Source organism: Mercenaria mercenaria, chromosome 9 (assembly GCF_021730395.1).
Source record: "Mercenaria mercenaria strain notata chromosome 9, MADL_Memer_1, whole genome shotgun sequence".
In the NCBI taxonomy this organism is placed as follows: domain Eukaryota; kingdom Metazoa; phylum Mollusca; class Bivalvia; order Venerida; family Veneridae; genus Mercenaria; species Mercenaria mercenaria.
This window is the reverse complement of record NC_069369.1, coordinates 14,029,678-14,045,243: the sequence shown is the minus strand read 5'-3', so window position 1 is coordinate 14,045,243 and position 15,566 is coordinate 14,029,678. Positions and strand designations below refer to the sequence as shown.

Here is a 15,566-nt window from a genome sequence, read left to right as displayed (position 1 = left end):
GACATTTGAATCAAATCGATTGCTCCTAACCGATGTGGACTCAAAACTTCGCTTGCGGTATGCGATGAAGCCATCGAGTTGGCTTACGGAAGGACGGTGGTTCTACCAAGGTGCCTACACATGCCTGAATTAATACCTGGGTAACTGGTGCCTTTCTCCACCACCAGAGATTCACTTAAAATCTAGTTTTGTTGAGTTCTTGCTATGAAGCTTTGACTGAGAGAATTACAGTACATGTACTTTGATACACGCTTATGTCTATTTTATATTAGTTTACATATTAGAAAATATCCTGACCACACATAATAATGAGGGAGTTATCTACAAAATGATTAACTATTAATAAACTCTCAACGAACAATAAGTATACATAGATTGCAATCATACAAATGAAACTGTCTTTCTAAAGCCATTTGGCAGTGTTATAATCTCTAAAGTTGTTTGACAGAGTACTAGATAAGCCGATATTGTATGAACGGCGAACTCTTTTATACGTTAACCTGGATTCAAGCTCATCTTATTCTAGGGATACAATAAACACAAAGATTGAATGATAATTTTGTGCAATTTTGGAATGAATCATTGGACTGTTCAACAAGAGTATCAACATAATTATAAACTTTTCCCAGACTTCAAATTTAAATATTATGTAGATCAAAATAAAACTTCGTCTTACCGCACAATGGTTATCAATAGAGACAGGAAGATGGCTTAAACCAAACCGAGTAGACAAAATCATGTAAAGAAATATTATTGGAAATGTCCAAACATTCTAAGATTTATAGAGCTGTTGTCATCTGAAAACTACCTGATTCAGAAAATTCTGTCAATTTTTGTGTTCAAAGCATTTGAAGTATGTAGACCTATCTATCATAACTAACACTTCTCCTGAAGACATACAGCATATGCTACATACTGATTTTTACATAGAAATATCACAACTATATATATTGTGCACATTTCCGTTTAACCTATTATAGAAAGTTTTATCCTAAGTCGGTGTGATATGTTACACTGTATTTGAGATTTATTAAAAGGCATGTTTTCGCTGTCTTTAAAGTTTAACTCTACTTTACTTATTCATTACAGAAAATGTGGCCTACTAGAATTAGAGGAACATGTCACTACCATAGTATTTCCTTTTGCAGCCTCCATTAATCATGTGTCTGGAAACAACTACTATGGCTAAATGTAAGATATCGAACTCTATATGGTGAATATCTACATTTGCAATATGTTACTTTAGTAAAGTACCAATGACACTATATTTTCAACCTTACTTAAGGAAAGGACATTCAGTACAGCATAAGGCCATATACTTACAGGCAAAATTACTTATTGTGTGGACATGTAACAAACCAACACTGCGTTTTGATATAATATATCATACAAAAAGTGTTTGCATAATCTAAAATACTAAAATCAAATCCAAATGTCTTCTTATTACATTTTCAACATCATATTTTCGTCAAACTGCACACATGCCTTTAGCATTGTTGGTGGCCTCACGGGACAAGTGACATAACCCTAGCTTTCATTTTGTCAAAGTCGTGTCCCTTTATAGCGTAGAATTGAAGGTTAAGTTTTGCATGTAAGCAGGTTTCTCGAAAACAACTTGGCCAAAATGCTTTCAGACTTCGCACACTGCGTCGGCATCATGAGGTTACCTCACGGGGTAAGTAACATAACTATATCTGTTAGTTTGTCAAAGTGCTTAACATATTTCAGGTTCTCCACATGTCTTTGGTATCATGGAATGACCTCAAATGGCAAGTTTCATAACTCTGCTTTACATTTTAGCAAAATTATGCCCCTTTTTCAACTTAAAAATCTTGCTTAAGCTTTTGTTCGTACAGCTAGCTTCAAATAGAAGTCGAACGTGCTGTGATTAAATTCTTGTTAAAATTTGCATTAACGGTAAGTAACAAATAAAATATCACTTAGGAAATAGAAGCAACTACTAGTACAGAAAGTTTTTTATGTCTGAATGTATTCATTTTTATTTCAGTGATGCGTTATGACATCGTTTTCATTTACATCAAAAGAAGTTTAACATTCGTCTTACGATAAATCTGTTCACCAGGTAAATTAATTACACTTTTATTTTGTCTATAATTACATAGTAAAGGAAATACATAACAGAAATGCATAGACCGTGAAATATTTTATAGTTCTCATCTCAAACGTTTTAACGTTAATTTGTATAACCTATTTAAAGTCCCATGTTAATAAGCGCTATTTTTGTATTGAGTACATTTCATGTAAAGTATACTTGTTTTTAACCTTCAAGTTGATGGTAAATTAATTTCGACAATTAGAGGGGAACGAAAATTATACTTTTAGGAAGACATGTTTGTTGTAACTTCTGTAAAGCTATAAATGATGTAAAAGAACTAAAGCAACCACATATGTACCATTAATTAATTCAATGGGATAAATGGAGTAACTACAGATAAAGATCCTTATAATTTTGTATCACATTTAAAACAAATTCGTTATTGTGATTAGAACGTTGTAGGCAAAATAAAAAGAATGTCAATATACAAATATATGTTACTTACATCAATGTTGAAATCCCATTTAGATTCCAAGTTACGCCGTCGTTTTTCATACTTTAATTCCTTTTTAGTCTTTTTAAAAGGATTCTTTAAACCATAAACTTTGTATAATTCATCAGCTGACAAATGTTCCGTTCGAAATTGAATAGAATAGATGATATCCATGGGAACGATGACTAAACACACTACAGTTATTTTCCAACTTTGACACTTCAACATTATTCCTTGTCATGTTTAACATAGCCTTAAAATTAGTCTGAATTTAAACTAGTTTAACAATTATCTTATCTTCGTTTAAAGAAAATACTGTTTTAATAATCAAGATATTTACTATATGTTTCATGTTTTCGGGCACTGCAAGAAAACTATTTCACACTAAAGAAAAATGCAATAAAAATGTAGTTTATATGCTTGTAAAATAAGATCATATATTTGAATATAGATGACACATATACACTCTACATTTGAACTATTTACCTTTGATAACACATCTATTTGGTCAGTTATCTCCTTAAGTATGATAAATTATAAAATCCATATTCTTTTATTTATCAATATATATCAAAATAAATAGCACACTCCAGGTGTGTAAGTTAAGGACATTAAACATATCATGACAGCTGTCTAAAGTTAGAGCTTTAACAAGTATATACACCTACAAAATATCGGTATAAATGTCTTGACACACTGTACGGCACCGGTCACAAGACATTTAAAATTATTTAACAGATCAACAAACACAGTAGTACATGGCCAAAGCTTTGGACTCCTGGCCTGGTAAAATGCAGGACTACCACTCGTCATACTTCTGTTGTAAATTTAGCAGCTAGTCTTATTAAAGTTGATTTATCAATTGATTCTACTAATGTGAAACTTTGGCCTCTGCTACTAGAGATGTCATTCACCAGTTACCCTCATAAATTGCTTGGGACTGGAGTGTGTATCATTTTATCAGGGTATGTTGTCATCATGTACCATCGTAAACATGTCTGATTTGTTAGAGTTAGAGGTGGCTCCGTATTTGGGATGGTACCATCATTCAACGGTTATCCTCATAAATATTAGGGGTAATCATTGTCTTTCATTACTATGATACACTCCAAATATGGAAGGGTACATGCTTTTGTATATAAGCCTTGGTCAGAACTTGGGAGGGGATTTTCTTTACTTTTAGCTCGGACTTTGAAAATTACAGATCATAGAAACAAGAAATGAAATATTTTACAGTTATAATTATAAGTGACTTTAGACCAGAGGAATGAGAGTATTATAAATCTGATGTCTATATTTCCATCACTTAGACAAAATCTCATAAATAAATAACATTGAAAACTGGATTTGAAGTGTATTTTATCAATGGAGTATAAACCCCTACACCCGAATTTACGTTTTTCAACACTGGTGGCAGCGACGGAAATGGACTTATACACGTGCTTATAAGAAATTTGGACATATATTTCTATTCAAATATTTGTGGCGACAATTAAATGATAATCATGGGACCTAAAAAGCAACACGAAAAAGATTCTGTCACAACTGAAGATGATGACATTCATGAACAATTGTTAGCTGAAGTTGAACTTTTGAGACAAAAACTTAAATCGGCAGAAGTTGACAACTTGACCTTAAGTGAGAGACTACGCAAGAATGAACAGGAAAGTACTTTACAAAGAGATGAATTAGTACGCAGTTACCAACAACGAATCAATGACATTTCTATGGAAAAAGACAATCAGATAAGAAATTTAGTCAATGAAAGGACACAGCTTCGAATGAAAACAGCAATACATCAAGGCAGCAAAATCAACAAATGAGAGGCCGTGATAAATACGAGGTTCCTCTACCAAGGCAAATTATCTTTGATGGCCAATCATCCTGGGAGAGTTTCATTCACCCGTTTGAAGCTATGGTTGATGCGTGCAAGTGGGACAACAGTGAACGTTTGTTCCGCCTTAAGAACAGTTTACGCGGTAATGCTGCGGAATACGCTTTCAAGCAGCTGGGAGCTGACGAATTGTCAAGTTATGCAAAGATAAAATCATCTATGGCGACGCGATTTCAGGAAAAGCGCTCCACTTCCTCCTATCTGGCTGAGTTAGAAAACCGGAAATACAATAGGGAAAAAGAAACATTGGCTGAATATGTGGCAGAGGTTAAGAGGTTGGTAATAAAAGGTTACCCCACAGCAAACAACGAGACGAGGGAAACGATAAACCTTAGGCACTATCTTAAGGGACTTCAGGATTTTCAGGCGGCTTTGTTCATTGGGATGCAGGACCCAAAAACTATCGATCAGGCAAGAGAATTGCTCAACAACTATTCAAGCATCAGAGATGACGTGAGAGTGGCGAGAATTAGGAACATTGACACGGGCAGGGAACCTTACGTAACAGAAGCAAGACTGCAAGAATTTGGTAGGGATCTGAAATCCAGCATAGGCAAAAAGATTGATCATCTCGCGAACCAGTTGAATGTTAAAAGTAGTAGATCAGCCTTGGATCGTAAAGTAAATCAGCGCCCAAGAAAAGGCGTGCAGTGTTTTAGATGCCAGCAGTTTGGTCACTATGCGGATGAGTGTAAGGCAAACCTTCAGGAAAGTAACAAGTCGGAAAACTAGCTTCGACCAAGCCTAACGGCCCAGACTTGGTCAATAACAGTGAAGTTGAATTTAAGACTATTAAGTGTAGGAGTGCTAATACAGATGGTGTTTCCATTATATTGCCTGTAAATATTTTTCAAGCCGTGCGCGCGAACTTAGTCATAGATACTGGTGCCTGTACTACAATTTTTTCTACTGCATTATATCATAGAATACCAGAGGATGTGCGACCTGAGTTGTGTAAAGTTGACCCTTCAATGCGTCTTGAAGTTGCGGATGATGGTTTATTAGCCATAGATGGACAATGTGAATTTTCATTTAGTGCATCGGGTCAAACTTTTAATTACACTGTATTAATTGCACCTATTCATGAAGATGGACTAAATGGATTAGACTTCTTGTATGAAAATGATTACTAACTTAGTGCTAATAAGGGATTAAAATTGAATGGGAAAATGTATAGAACTCTAGTTGAAAAAGTTCCCTTGAGGGCAGTCAGAGTGACCACAAGGTCAAGCGTAACAATTCCAGCAAATTCAGAAACAGTAATACCTGGGGAGGCTATAAATTTCAGTGCAATTAATTCATCATTGGGCATCATTTACCCTTCAGAGAATAAACAACCGGCTAACAATGTTTTGATGGGAAGTGTGCTCGTTGCTCAAAAGAGAATTCGGGGTGATTCAATTCCCATTAGACTAGTTAACACCTCTAACCGAAAAGTGAAATTATCAAAGGGGTCATTATTGGGATATTTACATGAAACTAAACAGGAGGATTTATTGAGAGAAAATGTAGATTTAAATGACTGTGAAATATTGGACAATAATATCAAAACAAGTGAAAATGACATTAAGTACGACATGACTACATGGAGTAGTGGGTTAAAGGACCTGTACCATAGATCCTCAGAAAATCTCAATGAGTCACAAAAAGAAGCATTGAAGTGTCTATTAGAGAAACAAAAAGATGCTTTTTCCAGTTCCTCCACAGATTTAGGGCATACTTCATTAGTGCGACATACGATTGAACTGCCAGAAAATGTTCGACCTGTAAAAATACCACCTAGACGGGTGCCAAAAGCGTTCGAAGGCCAAGAAGAAAAAATTATTCAACAACAACTTGAAATGGGAATAACTGAAGAAAGTAAGAGTCCATGGTCTGCACCTTTATGCTTCGTAAGGAAAAAGGACCCACAGGGAGGAGTGCGCGTCGTTGTTGATTATAGGGGTTTAAATGATTTAAGTAAAAAATGTGCCTATCCATTGCCAAAAATTGACAGTTGTTTAGAAAGTTTGGGAGGAAATAATTATTACAGCTCATTAGATCTTTTGTCAGGATTTTACCAAATAGAATTAGACGAGAGAGATCGTGAAAAGACTGCATTTGGCACCAGCAGGGGCGGTCTGTATCAATATGTTACTATGCCACAGGGCCTTACAGGGGCTCCACATACATTTCAGCGGTGTATGGAATTAGTGTTTAAATACTTACAGTGGAGGACAATGATTATTTACATGGATGATATTTGTAATTTTGCTGAAACTTTTGATCAGGCATTGTTTAGGTTGGATGAAATTTTAACCAGATTGGAGAAAAACAACTTGAAATTAAAACCGAGCAAGTGCAATCTACTCCAAAAGCGCATAGATATATTGGGTCACACAATTGACAGTTCTGGAATACGTCCTTCAGAAGAGAAAGTTAAAGCTGTGAAAGAGTGGCCTATGCCGCGGAATTTAACCGAACTCAGAAGGTTTTTAGGTTTTTGTAGTTATTACAGACGTTTTATCAAGGGATTTAGTGCTAGGGCGTCACCACTTAATCGCTTAACAGAGGCCGGTCGAGCGTTAATCTGGGGACCAGAACAGGATAGTGTTTTTATGGACTTAAAAACTGCATTGACAGGCGAAGAAGTGTTAGCATATCCAAAGGAGGAAGGCTTATTCACAGTGGATACTGATAGTAGCAATTTCTCGTGCGGGGGTTGCTTGCCGCAAATGCAATGGTCAGATACAGCTCAGGATTATGTTGAAAAACCAATTATGTTTGCGAGTAAATCATTTGACAAAACACAGCGACGTTATTGTGCCACAAGAAGAGAGCTGTTGGGTGTAGTGACATTTATAACCCAGTTTAGACACTTTCTGTTAGGTAGAGAATTTTTATTAAGGACTGACTGTTCCAGTTTAAGGTGATTAATGTCGTTTAAGTCACCAGCTGATCAAATGGCACGTAGGCTAGAGGTTTTGTCACAGTATAACTTTAAAATCGAACATCGTAGTGGGAAAAAGCATATCAATGCTGATAGCCTGTCCAGAATTCCATGTGAACCAGAGGAATGTCAGTGCTATGATGGGAATACAATACTTGAAAGTTTACCATGTAAGGGATGTCAGACTTGTTTGAAGAAACATGATTCCTGGTCAGATTTTGCACAATTCAATGATGTTGTACCATTATTCGATAAAAACTTGAAAATTGGGAATCAGAATAGGCCAGTCATATTACGAGTGAAGGCTCAAAATAGTGGGTTATGGAGCAGTATTTTTGTGCTCATGCAGCTGCAAATCATGAAGTTGATAGGTTGTTTCGATACACTTTTCCATGGGTTAAAACAGTCTGGGAAGTACCTTCGAAATCGCGTTCAACGACTTCGATTCCATAATAGTCTGGATTTAAATGGTGTACAAAGTGGAAATAGCTTCAACTTTGATGACAATAACGAGGAGGTGTTGAACAAGGACGTAAATTCTATACTGGATGAACATCATATGGGAAAATTAGACCCATCGTGAAAATCACCACAAAAGCCGATAATACGTTTGGCCAGGTAAATCGGCTGTCGAGACTGTCCGCTAGTTTTCGGCCTACTCCGTATTTCAGGCCGATGTCTAACCCTTCTTCGCCAATGTACCGTTACATTAATACTTTTGATCATATGAATTTAGGGATATTGTTAAGTCTAATTTACAGTGATTGCAAAGATAGATTAGAAAATAGAAACCTAAATGGCTGTTGGTGGTTTAATCAGAATACCATTTATAACGGTATTCTCAACAAACACATTATTATAAAACCGAACAATGACTTTCCAAAAGTAATTTCTACTTTCTTACAATCAGATGGAAACTCGCTTTTATAATACTTTCTTTGATGTTCATGATTATGAAATAAAAAGTTTAAGTAGTTTTTTATGTAATCAAATAACTGCACATTTATTATTATGTCGTAAGCGGTGTCCAACTAGCTTAGAATCATATGCCAGCTCGAAGATTGAAATTCAACTTCATAACTTATCGAATTTTGATCCTAAGCTACACCTGAAGATCGAAAAACGTCAAATTGCAAAATAGCTTTTAATTTTGGGCCAGCTCAATGATAGAAATTTACAATATTCCAAAAGCCAAATTTCGATCTCGTATTGAATGAACAGCCTGTTCCAAGATTGATACTGAAATGAAAAAGTCAAATATCGAGCAAGCAATTAGTACCGAGCCATCTCGAAAATCGAAAACGTACTTCAAATTTTGAGAAGCTGAATTTCAGTATAATACTGAAACTGCGATCTGCTCAAGATTCAAAGATTAAAAATCGTGCAAGATCGGATATATCAAAATTCAAGCTTTTATGCCCCCGACATCTACTGATGCGGGAGGCATATAGTGATTGTCCTGTCCGTCCGTTCGTTCGTTCGTCCGTCCGTCCGTCCGTCCGTCCGTCCATCCGTACGAGGTTAACCAAATGGAACCGTTTCGTCTAGCATCAATACCCCTTACTAGAATGACTTGATGCAGATGTAACCTGTGACCATTCCTCATCTTCAGACATCACCTGACCTCAGTTTGACCTTGACCTTGAACTTGACCTCGTTTTGGACTTAGGTTGCTTTGTATCGACAAGGATGCCACCGGGGGCATCAAGCGTTTATTGAACACAGCTCCTTGTTAAAAATCTAAATAGATTATTCTCGGTATTATATTTCAAGCATGCTCGAATTTTCAAAGCAATCGAATTTAAAACTGGTATTGAATGTGAAACTATCTTTTAAACAGCCAGCTTCCGGGAAAACCCGCTACTGGTGTCATATGAGAAGTCATGGTCTTGACCCCTTTCACGTATGCCCGAACCCACGACCCCTGGGTTGAGCGGCCGACACATTATTCACTGGACGACCGCTCCCTTCAAAATATTTGAATTTCGGTCATCCTGCTGGATCTAATTTCAATTCTGCCTCGAAATTCGACGAATTATTTTTATTTTAATTTCAATTTCCGAGTCTGTGCGAAATTCAATATAAGCGAAATTCAACATCATCCTTTCAAAATTTGAATTTTGATTTTCTACTTCTAACTTGCCCAAAATATGCCGCCTAAAATTTCAACGTTTCTTTTTTTAATTTTGAACTTCGATCCTCAAGCTGTTTAAAATTGACTATTGGCTGTAAACAAATCATATTATGGAGCGTCCACTAATTTATAAATCCGTACATGTGTGCTGTTTAGCGGGTGAGAAGATATCAGTCTTTACCGTTAAGGAGCTTAAATTCAGTAAGAATTGACGGAAACATACGAGAATGTTCGAGTCTTTCCGATAAGGAAAAAAACCCTATACTCATCTACAAAATGCTTAAAAAAGACCATTTTCTTCTTCACCTAGAAAACTGAACTTAGTATGAAACAATAGCTAAATGAATATAGATTACTAAGTCGTTTGCAAAGGTCTTTAAGCACACATAAGAATCTATTTATTCTTTGTTAAACAGAAGAAATTTCAGCAAATTATCCATATTTTACTATATTTCTAATTAGAAATAGACAGACATAAAGTATACGCAAAAAAGACCATTTTCTTTTAAATTCATTTTTAAAATAAAATATTCATAAGAAAGACAATGCATTGAATATTATCACATCGTTTGCAAAGCTAAAATACCTATAATACTTTTTCCATGAATTTAAATAAAGTAAAGGGCTCCTTCTTTGCGCTATATAAAATATTTTCACTCGTGTGAAAAATCGATGGGTCTAATTTTCCCATATGGTTGCATTATCCGAGGATGCAGCGCAAACATCTAACTTAGGTTGTCTCAAACAGTTAAACACAGTTAATTGTTCACCTGTCAAAATTGCCAAATTACAGAGAGCAGACCCAGATTTAGGAATTGTGATACAGTGGCTTGAAGAAAACAGACGACCCCTGAGAGATAAGGTAGCTGGGAATTCACCAAGTGTGCGGAATTATTGGCTAAATTATGACCTGTTAACTCTGATTGATGGAGTGTTATTTAAAAAGTACATTGTCAGTGCGAAGAACCATCGGCTTTTGTTGATAGTGCCTAGAGTACTATATAAGGAACTTTTGGTATCTTGTCATGATTCAATTACTGGAGCACATTTAGGAATTTCAAAGACATATTCAAAATTACATCTCAAATATCACTGGTATAAAATGAAGGAATACGTCCAGTTGCATATCAAAAGTTGTGAAAAGTGTGCATTCCGAAAAAGGCCGAAAAACATACCGAGGGCACCATTTACAGAGTACACAGTTGGCCATCCTATAGATCGTATACAAACGGACATAATGGGGCCACTTAATGAGACAGAATCCGGAAATCGGTACATTATCGTGGTCATTGATGGATTTACCAAGTGGGCTGAGTGTTACGCAACCAGAAATCAGCTAGCAAGTACCGTTGCTCATCGTATATGAATATTTGTCCAGATATGGTATGTGTTTGGACATACATTCTGATCAAGGCACAAATTACCAATCCAAGTTGTTCAGTGAAGTCTGTCGGATTTTGGAAATTAATCAAACTAGGACTAGTGGATATAGACCAATGGCAAATGGTGGACCAGAGAGATTCAATCAAGTTTTGCAAAATATGATATCTACTTATGTAAACTCTAATCAAACAAACTGGGATGAAAATCTTAATTTAATCACCTCCGCATACAGAGGATGTGTCCACCAGGCGACCGGATTCACACCAAATTATTTAATGATGGGACGTGAAGCTATTATCCCGGTTGACATTTCACTTGGCTGCATTACAGAGAACAAGATAAGTTCAGTGGACTATGCCATTCAACTACAAGAGAAGTTGACAGAGGCGCATCAGATAGCACGAACTAATTTGCAAAAGAATGCTGTCAGACAGAAGCGTGATTATGACACCCGGATTTCAAAAACACATTTTAGTAAAGGACAGTTAGATTTGTGTTTAGAGAAGTCAAGACATAAAGGAATCAGCAAGAAAATTGACCCTAATATTTGGAAGGGGCCTTATGTTTAATATTACAAGGAAGATCACAGACCTTTTGTATGAAATAAGACTTTCTCTAAATGGCAAATCAAGAATAGTGCATCATGACAGATTGAAACCGTTTCATGGAAATAAAATGACCCATTGGCAATCAAACATGGTGAAGTCCAAGGAAAATAACAAAAATCAAAAATGAAAAGGTACCAGCAAACTTCCAAATCCTGCCTGGACAGTACCAGTCAACAAGTGAGGAGAAGTTCAAGGAACAGGACCCAATACAGACCATACCAACATGGTACACAACAGTTATAAATATTAAAAGTGTTAACTGTTTTGGATTAAGTTCATATTCCTTCTGGATTTAAAGTGTTAACTAATATTCATCCTGGATTATAAGTGTGTAATTATTCATTTCATTATTCTTTGTAAGGATTTAATTGGTGGCTGCATTGGTAATAATAATCCCATTCAGCCTAAGTGTATTCAAATTGATTTATTATTCTTTGTATGGATTTAATTAGTGGCTGCATTGGTAATAATAATCCCATTCAGCCTTGGTGTGTTCAAATGGATTTATTTGTGGGTTTCATTTTCAGATATGAAAATTTGTGCCATTTATTAAAATCATATGTTGTATAATTAGATGTTCTTGGCACACAGGACTTAAAACTTTGGTAGAGACGACTACCATAGCCATATAAAATTAAACATTGTGCCTATTCCCTTTTTTTTAAATTAATTTAAATAAATCAAAGGCACCAGGACTTACATTAGTAAATGGTAAAGACAACTACCATATCAATGAAATTAATCAAAATTGTGCCTATTTCTATCATCATACTGTGTTAATGTTAAAATAAATAAAGGCACCAGGACTTAGAGTGAGGGAAATAAACATTGTGTGAAAGTGCTTACAAATATATATACTCACCTTATTAGATGAACTGAATTCAACACTGGATTTTATTTTACATGTGTTTTACTAGGACAGTTGGTGATTTTTTTTTACACTTTTAATGTTTCATACATACATTAGTATAATAGTCATTTTACATGTATACTATTTTGAGAAGTATTTAGTCACATAGTTCTTCCGAACTATAATCATGAGTTTTATTAAAACATAGAGTATATAGCATGTTTACTATTATTCATGACACTTAATCATTTATATTGAGGAGCAGTTTCAGTGAAATTATAGTTTAGTTTATTCTTATGTATCTTCACATAGTATTTGAGAGTAAGAGTCTGGCTCAGTAGTCACTTATATTTTAATGTTAAAACTTAATTGGGGACAATTAAGAAGCTAAGGGTGGGGGAGTGTTGTAAATTTAGCAGCTAGTCTTATTAAAGTTGATTTATTAATTGATTCTACTGATGTGAAACTTTGGCCTCTGCTACTAGAGATGTCATTCACCAGTTACCCTCATAAATTGCTTGGGACTGGAGTGTGTATCATTTTATCAGGGTATGTTGTCATCATGTACCATCGTAAACATGTCTGATTTGTTAGAGTTAGAGGTGGCTCCGTATTTGGGATGGTACCATCATTCAACGGTTATCCTCATAAATATTAGGGGTAATCATTGTCTTTCATTACTATGATACACTCCAAATATGGAAGGGTACATGCTTTTGTATATAAGCCTTGGTCAGAACTTGGGAGGGGATTTTCTTTACTTTTGTCTCGGACTTTGAAAATTACAGATCATAGAAACAAGAAATGAAATATTTTACAGTTATAATTATAAGTGACTTTAGACCAGAGGAATGAGAGTATTATAAATTTGATGTCTATATTTCCATCACTTAGACAAAATCTCATAATAAAATAACACTGAAAACTGGATTTGAAGTGTATTTTATCAATGGAGTATAAACCCCCACACCCGAATTTACGTTTTTCAACACTTCTTTCCTGGAACTGTCATCAAGGGAGCTAACATTATTGGTGAGATAAGTAAGTCTGATCTAAAGCACGTTTTCAAGAAGTATCTTTTCACAACATGAGGTGTAAATTTTAGATAACTAGTAATATTATAAAGAACCTTAATAACTTTTGTATTTAAGCGAGAGCTTTATTACAAGTAGAAAGAGAATTGTATGTTTATGGTTCCTACGATACGAACAGAATGTAATTTGATAACGAAATGCTTCTCTATCACACTGAATGTCGAACATGATTTCAATGCAGGAAGATATTCTTAAGTGAACGCTAAATATATCTTGTAAATAAATCTTTCATTAAATTTTGCAAAGTTGTATAATATATATCTTGTGATCTTAGCTTTATAACTGATAGGAAAGGCAGTGTATACCGTGCGCAAATAATGTTTAAGTAAGAACGAAAATACAGAGGAAGGCCATCCAAAGATTATCTGTCTCCAATAGTATGGTTTTGACCACCTGTATTTATAACATTTTCAGCATTATACGCAACCATTTACAAAACGCAATAAAGATTTACATTCAGACCAAAAGCATAATAACAAATTCGAAAATAAGCACTTTCTCTTTACCTGTTATTTTTTTAAAGAATATTGACAGAGAACTTGAAACTATTATACTATAACCATAGCGCGAGTGTTCTGAAATAAAATGAAAATCAAATAGATTTTTTTTCACATTAACATTCCTCTGAAGATGAATATCAATAAAATGTGATAGAGCTCAAACTCTAACAGAAAATAAGCGGGTTTGCGTTCATTAATTCATTAGTCTACGGTAATATATTACACGTCTTGTAAATCCTATGATGTTGAAAAAAAATATAAATAGATGTAGTAGCATTTCATAGCTATATTGCATGCATTGCTCATTATGTAAATTACAAAAAGCAGGTTATTTACCAATTAGTTAAATCTAGCAACAAATCGAACAAAAAAAAACAAACATAAACAAGGATAAATATCCAATATATCCAAGTATAACATTCAACAGAATGTCATTATCTAGACATTAGATTTGCAGATGCACTAAGCGTGTATGAGACTTCCAATTATTTATTCAGTGCTTAACATTAATCCCTCGCTAACAACTATCACAGCAGTAAAACCTGCCTGATGCAGCCTCTTTCAATCATAAGAAACACATAAAGAAATATTTATCTGACATCGAAACGCACAAAAGACGTAAACGCTGGTACACAATATGTTTATACCCCTCTAAAAAACTTTTTCAACATTTGAAACGAAAATCACTTCACTTTACATTCATACTTTACATGTATATTAACTTAAAAATCTGTCTTCCAAAATATTAACCAAAGTAAAATTTATTTATTTCCACCAAGCAACGTGAATGAATTATCATTATGTGAATCATTATCTGAGCCATGTTATGAGAAAACCAACATCGTGGCTTTGCGACCAGCATGGATCCAGACCAGCCTGCGCATCCGCGCAGTCTGGTCAGGATCCATGCTGTTCGCTTTCAAAGCCTATTTCAATTTAGAGAAACTGTTAGCGAACAGCATGGATCCTGACCAGACTGCGCGGATGCGCAGGCTGGTCTTGATCCATGCTGGTCGCAAAGCCACTATGTTGGTTTTCTCATGGCATGGCTCAACTATTTTGATTGAGAAAATTGTACTACTTACAAATATCTACCTGTCCATTTTTCATAATCAGTTTTTATTTATTTATCTGCTTAGCTGTTGGACAGCATCCTGATCATTTTTTATTCATGTAATGGATAACTATAAACTAGCGAATACTGAGAATGCATTTCAGCTTAAATAACATCAAAGTTTACAATAAATAAAACTTTAGTTGGCAACAAAATAATAAAAAACATTAAATTTTGTTTAACGTTATCTGAAAGTATAGAAGATAAGGCTATATCATATGCAAGTTAAATCGTTTCAACTGATGTGTATGGAATTTAAACTGAGAATAAAAAATACGAACTCGTGTATAATTGAGTTACTTTTGCCAAATATACAAATTGCGTAGTCCCGTTTGTTAGAAACTGGAAGATATACAAAACAGTGCTTGTCGTTTTTGTATTGGCAAAGGTGTAGGAGCAGGGAAGCGGAGAAAGGGATCCATTCCCTCCACTCCAACAACTTTCAGGTTTAGGCACATCCTTTGAAGACAATTGTTTAACTATATATTTTGTTCCGAATACCAAGCTGTAA

At 35.0% G+C, this 15,566-nt stretch overlaps 1 protein-coding gene across 4 annotated transcripts in view; it reads right to left on the bottom strand.

Moving 5' to 3' along the window:
- The window catches only part of LOC123546515 (interstitial collagenase-like), a 119,029-nt gene that overhangs the window by 83,984 nt on the left and 19,479 nt on the right, over positions 1 to 15,566 (bottom strand). The window contains exon 1 of one of the 4 annotated variants that reach the window (XM_045332860.2): positions 2,562 to 2,791. The exons of the other annotated variants lie outside the window; for them this stretch is intronic. Coding sequence (XP_045188795.2) covers positions 2,562 to 2,777 — 216 coding nt within the window. The 5' untranslated portion in view covers positions 2,778 to 2,791. Of the gene's footprint in view, positions 1 to 2,561; positions 2,792 to 15,566 lie in introns of those variants that run through there. 4 annotated transcript variants of the gene reach the window in all.